The 6,507-nt window shown below is 28.8% G+C and overlaps 1 protein-coding gene across 1 annotated transcript; it reads left to right on the top strand.

Annotated features, from left to right (window-relative positions):
* The first annotated feature begins 1,322 nt into the window (after positions 1-1,322).
* On the top strand, positions 1,323-3,822 carry LOC149055058 (uncharacterized). The gene is made up of 4 exons (XM_089228990.1): positions 1,323-1,601; positions 1,687-1,844; positions 1,930-2,086; positions 2,166-3,822. The coding sequence occupies exons 1-4, from the start codon at positions 1,516-1,518 to the stop codon at positions 3,277-3,279; spliced, it is 1,515 nt and encodes a 504-aa protein (XP_089085116.1). The 5' UTR covers positions 1,323-1,515; the 3' UTR covers positions 3,280-3,822.
* Positions 3,823-6,507: the final 2,685 nt, after the last annotated feature.

Below are 6,507 nucleotides of genomic sequence, written 5' to 3'. Positions count from 1 at the left end.
TTCATTCATACTTGTATAAACCCATATATATATATATATATATATTATATGTACAGGAGGAGATGCGACGTGTTTTTCTCTGTTGAATGAAATAATATTATATCATATTATAATAATAGTAGAAAATAAAAAAAATTAATGACTTGGCCGCCGCCACGTTTGTCATCGCCCGTATATAATACATAATAATAATAATAATAATATGTTTCACGTATATAAACCGCACCAATATCAACACTGCGCTGCAGCTAGGCATTACACAGCGCGCGGCAGTGGCGCACACCTGTTATACACGGACGATAAAAATAATAATAATAATATCTGTAATGCTTATAATGTTGTATGAAAACGTCAAGTTGAGTGGAAACATGTTATAATAATATAATATATTGCCGAAATTCTCACGCCTCACACATTTGCGGTGGACATTGCATATACTGATGCTGTAGCCGTGTGAACTGACCATCCATCGAATACATAACAATAATAAAAATAATCATACGTAAAGAGGCACACATCGAGAGAGAGAGAGAGTGGATAAGAGCTAGTGATAGGGAAAGAGAGAGATGATGCAGACACGAGGATAGTGAATCCTGCTGGCGTGGGTAAGTGTGTGTAGTATATATAGATAATATACATAGCAGCTAAAGTTTGTAGGTATACACTATACATATAAAATATTGCATTACAGGTCTGAGCTAGCCTGACACGCGTCTTCGTCGTCGTAGCAGTAATTACTAATTAGTAGCATCGTTCGTGATTGCGATAATATTAGAAAATAGAAATCATATACATAAATACTACACTATGTCACTATATACCATAGCCACTACGTAAAGATCGAATGGATCGATAAGCGATTATGAACGCGAAAAAATCAATAGAAATTAAATCTTATTACGCAGAAAACTGTCTCTATAACAGCACAAATTGTGATACACAAATAGTATGATGATAGTATAATAACTATATATTATGTTACAGCAACGATGACGACGAGTGTGGAATACCACCCGCAATATTATTATTATTATCATCATCATACGCGTATGGTAGGTACTTGTCATTATGTCTATATCCAATTACTGGTAGGCGGAAAAAATGACCAAGGAAAAAAAACCCACGGAAAAAAAACCCACGAAAATAAAAATGTGTTTTATATTGTTTTGTTGATTAACTCAAATACCTATCATAATACAATCACATAGTTATTTTATTTTGTGATTAAACAGTACATAATATTAACTATAAATATAATACAAGTGATGATATCACAATATTACAGATAATAAAACATAATCATAATAATAATCGCAATTCGCGATCAAAAGCGAAGGGTCTGAACTCTAGTGTCAATAAAGAGAACTATCTGAAACGGGCTCACTGTAATATTACTATGTAAAATATAATATGTTGCAATATTTGAATATTTGTGTATTGTGTAGGTATATTGTGTATAAACAATGAACATTGTTATTATTTTAATTTACATTTATTATTATTTATTATAACATCATGGATCATACATATTTTAAGTCAAAAAAAACTTTTACAGTGAGGTATAAACATAAATCCTGTTGTGTTCCACAATGTACAGCCAGGTAAATAATATAAAAATTAAGTAAAAAAATAATGAATGATTAAATGTATTCATGAACCATGCTGATTTTATTTCATACTTGATAGTCCTAAAAAAAGAGGAATATCTTTTCACAAATTTCCAACTGATCGGAGTCTTAAAAAGAAATGGGAAGTTGTGTTAAGAATGGCTATTAAAAGTTCAAAAACTTCACTAGTATGCAGTGAACATTTTTTAATTAGTGATTTTGTAAAGACTAAAAAATGTGATTATACCTATTCATTGAATATACTATACTGTATTTACAACATAGTTTATTGTTTAATTGAGTGATTTTTGATTTTTGTTAGTTAGCTCACCTGTCAAGGTTAAAAGATTAGCAAAACATGCAGTGCCTTCTCAAAATATACCATTAAGATTATTTGATAAATCCTTAAACAGTCCTACAAAAAGGAAAATTATTCAACGTGCTGAAAGATATGCAAGAAGGAAACTTCATTTTAGTTTGTAAGTATAATTTCGATTTATTTAGTGGTTTTTAAAATATAAATTAATATATTTTTATAATTTTGTTTTAAATTTTTAGAAATGAGTCATGTAGGAAAAATGATTCGTTTGATGAGCCACACATTCTTTCAGAGGACATAACTTCCAACGATGGTGTAAATGATTTAATATTTTCGACATCCATGAAAATACCAGAAAATAAAAAACATAATGGTTGCAAGTTAGAGCTTACTAATTCTAAACTAGTAACAGAAGATAAAGGAATTCAAGTAGATTTGTTGGATCTGTATTCCATCTCAAAAAATACAATTATGGATTTACTTCAATCAGATTCTGATTTAAATTCGTTCACTGGTCTCATGAACCTATCTCTATTAGATAAACTGGTGACAATTTCAGACAGAGTGTTAATGAAACTTAACTATACAGTCAGTTTTAGCATAGATACCAGAAAACGTATTTTTCTCACATTGACTAAATTGAAATTGAATATGTCATACAATTGTCTTGCTGTGTTATTTGGAATATCTGCTGTGAGTTGCAAAAATTATTTTATTGCTACTGTTGATTTACTGTATTTAGTCTTGAAGCCATCAATACTTTGGTCGTCTAAACAACTAAACAAAAGAAACATTCCCAAATGTTTTCTTAATTTCATGGATACTAGAGTTGTGTTAGATTGCACAGAAACCACTGTTGAACGACCTAAATGTCTAACCTGCAGAATACGTACATATTCACATTATAAAGGTAATCATACCATTAAGTGCATGATTGGGATATCACCAGATGGGTTAGTATCATTTTTGAGTCCTGTATATGGCGGAAGAGCAAGTGACAAATTTATTTTTAATGACAGTGGAATATTAAATAAATGTGAAGAAGGTGACTCTATAATGGTTGACAAAGGATTCCTTATCGATAAAGAGTGTACTGATCGAGGAGTCAAATTGCATAGGCCACCTTTCTTAGGGAAACAAAAACAATTGAGTTCTGATGATGGCATTGTGAACTGTGAAATAGCAAGGGTACACATTGAGAGAACAATCCAAAGGATAAAAATTTTCAAGATTTTTCAACACAAAGTTGCATGGGTAAATTTAAGCCAAATAGATAAAATAATGTGTATTGTTTGTGGAGTTGTTAACTTAAGCAATCCCATTATAAGTAACACAGGATTTGAAATAAAATAATACTAATTATAATTAATTTTCAATTGTTTTTTATTAATCTATGAACAATTTCATTAAAATAAATACTAGTCAAAACATTGTAAAATTCTTGGCAAAAAGTAATATCAAATTTCACTTGAATAGTTAAAATTGAATTATCAAATGTGGAATAGATTATTAAGTAGGCATTATCTAAATTACATAACAATAAACCAAGCTGTATTTGTGCATAATATTTATGTTTAGATTTTAATGACAACTCTCCATTGTTTACATTAATGTACTTCAATGTAGCAATCAAATCAGATCCACATAAATGTTTTCCTTCTACAGGACATTTTACTTCCAGAAGCCAGTAATTATGTAGTCCACATTTTACAAATCCATCTGGACTAAATCCAAACCATGGACAATTTATATTGACAATAAATCCTAATCTAATAACTTTAACATCAAAATCATGTTCAAAACACAAAAGAGCATTTTTCTCATTATCTAAACCATATTTAGTAGCACTGTTGCCAATAAAATTAGAAAACATCACAGATTTGACCTTAAAATCCCAATTACTGTTTATACCTTTTGTATAAGTAAAAAAATTATAAGATGAAGTGCCAGTGATTCTACATTGCCTCATTTTTTTCCAGATAGGACCACTTTGATTCAATGTTTTGTTACAAATATCGATAGCTTGTTCTTTATTTATAACTATGTTAGTCAAATAATAATTTTTGACTTCCTGGCAATAGTTAATACTAAATGGTGACTCTAAACTATTTGAAATTATAGAATTCTTTGAAGTTACAAATTTTTCCAACATAGATAATTCATCAAGGTCTAATTTTTCAGGTACATTTTCATAATCTATTGGTTCATGGCGGCCAAATCTATGGACTGCATATGCTGAGTTAGGAAATCCTGAATGAAAATAAATATGTACTAATAACAAAAAGTTAAAAGTTAATTTAATTTTAGGTTAATTTAGTCAAGTTAAAAATTAATACACACTTTTTATGAATGGTTTATTAAATTAAAAAAAATAATTTGTTTATACAATTTTTTCCCAACCCAAAATAAAATTATAGACTGTAGTTTAAATAATTAAGTTAATGAAAATCCAAATGTAACTAGTTAAGTCGAAAAGTTAAATTTGAATTAACTTTAACTTTTTAACTCTTTAATGCCCAGCCTTGACAATTATATACCTTGCAAAAAGAAATTTTGTATTTCAGTATTCATCTCTTCTGATAATTCATTTGGCAATGACTGTTCATACACACTTGATGCCAATACATTTTTTACATGACAAAATTCTTTTATAGGAACAGGCTTATGAATATCTTTGCTGGTGGCAAAACTAAGTTTTCCCCATTTTTGAGGCAGATCAGTACAGCTTAGCGCAACCAGATCATCTTCAGAAGTTCTAATAAATAAAAAAAAAAAATTATATATTTTAATTTTAGGTGCCCATAATAGAGTTGAACTTAATAAATATTCTGAACAGAATACAAATAATCAGTGGCGTATATAGAGGGGCGGCCTAGTGGGCTGTATTTCATTAATATCATTTTATGTTGATTTTTTTTTAATTCTCACTTTTGAAGTTTAAGCATGAAACCAACAATATGTTTACACTTTCCTGTACCAGCTTTACATGAACATGTCCCCAACAGTTTAACTTCTTTGTTCAACATTGACTTTATAATTTCAAGCTAAAGAGGCAAATAAGTATTAATACCATGTTTTTGTAATAAAATGTGAATAATATGATTTAAAATTTAAATCTTACCTGGTGAGGTTTTCCATTCAAGTCACTAGTTTTTAAACATAATGCAACCAATTTTAACCTGTCATCTGTATTTTCCAAACAAGCATATTCAATTATATGATTACATTTAACTATTTGTGTACCTTCAACAAATGGTCTTTTAAAATCCCCCACATAATCAATAATATCTGTTAACTCAATGACAGACTTGAACATTGTTTTAAAACTGTGAGATTTAAATTTAAATTATAAAAGTAGTAGTTTCTTAAAGTAGTTTTCAGACTTTTCATATCTTTTATATGTTAATATTTTGACCATGCGCCCGTTTCAGCTTATCAGACTACAGCGCCCCTACATTTGCTTTTGATCGCGAATAGTCGCAAAAATAATAATTATAGTAAAAATATTTTGTTGGGCACACTGTAACATAATAATAATTAAATAATACAAAAGAGATAAAATATTAATTCAGTCTTACCATACAGATAACAATTAACAAATAGCATCATAGTCATAATCATAATGTAATATCATGCAACCCAACTACCTAACGTAAGTAAGTTGTACCTCGTCATTTAAATCGTTCAATTTTTTTTTTTAAAAATTATAGCATACATAAAGTTAATCGTGCTTTAGTCGTGTGTTATATGAAAAAGCTTCTAAAAAATTGTCAATTGTCCTTTTTCCTTCATTGTAATCCACGCAGAGTCGTTTTTTACTGTTATTTTTCTTTTTTTTATTGGTTAGATAATTACAGCCAACAACCAAGTGTATACTAATGGAATACTACATATTATTTTGTTAGTACCTATTTGGATGGATACAAATACCTGTCATTTGTCAATAAATTTCAATTTTATTACCCAACTAATATTGTGACTGGTTTAAGCAAAGTTCAATTTACTTACTTCATTCACTAGTATGATTATCAGTAAATGTGTAATAAAACATAATTGGGTGTATTGTGATTCCATTCCCCTTGTATAAAACCATTGTAATATAAGATTAAACTTGAACAAATAATAAACACTCATATTATTTTCCAAACTTATATTTATATTATATTAATATAATTAATAATTATATAATTTCCAAAGTGCCTTCTCTGGGTTCTTCCCTCAAGATACTACATATATAATAATTTTAAAAAAAAACATCATTTATGCTTATTTAACTTTTTTTTTATTTACAGATTGTATAAACTAGATAAAAAATAAAAAAATATTATATAATAATAATTATATTAAATATAGATGTATTAACATTTATTTTAATTTTTTAATTTTTTCGGAGGACTTTTTTTCCGTGGGTTTTTTCCCATGGGCTTTTTTTCCGTGGGCATATTTTCCGCGATTCCCAATTACTATATAAAATACATATAATATGAGCGCGAGACAGGTTTATACCAGATGAACACTGCACCACACAGTGGCGTACACAGCTATTTTCAATGGGGGGGGGGGGCTTACATATATAAAAAA

Source organism: Diuraphis noxia, unplaced genomic scaffold, assembly GCF_037042655.1.
Source record: "Diuraphis noxia isolate RWA-SAM2 unplaced genomic scaffold, SU_Dnox_SAM2 contig0005, whole genome shotgun sequence".
NCBI classification, from domain to species: domain Eukaryota; kingdom Metazoa; phylum Arthropoda; class Insecta; order Hemiptera; family Aphididae; genus Diuraphis; species Diuraphis noxia.
Note: the sequence above shows the minus strand (reverse complement) of the source record. Positions and strands in the feature narration are given on the sequence as shown.

What these genes read in the sequence shown, in the direction of transcription:
- LOC149055058 (XM_089228990.1), top strand. Translation starts at nt 1,516, where the DNA reads ATGGATCATACATATTTTAAGTCAAAAAAAACTTTTACAGTGAGGTAT. An exon ending in GTTCCACAATGTACAGCCAG is followed by an intron (nt 1,602 to 1,686) that starts GTAAATAATATA and finishes CATACTTGATAG; the next exon opens with TCCTAAAAAAAGAGGAATAT. An exon ending in TTTTGTAAAGACTAAAAAAT is followed by an intron (nt 1,845 to 1,929) that starts GTGATTATACCT and finishes GATTTTTGTTAG; the next exon opens with TTAGCTCACCTGTCAAGGTT.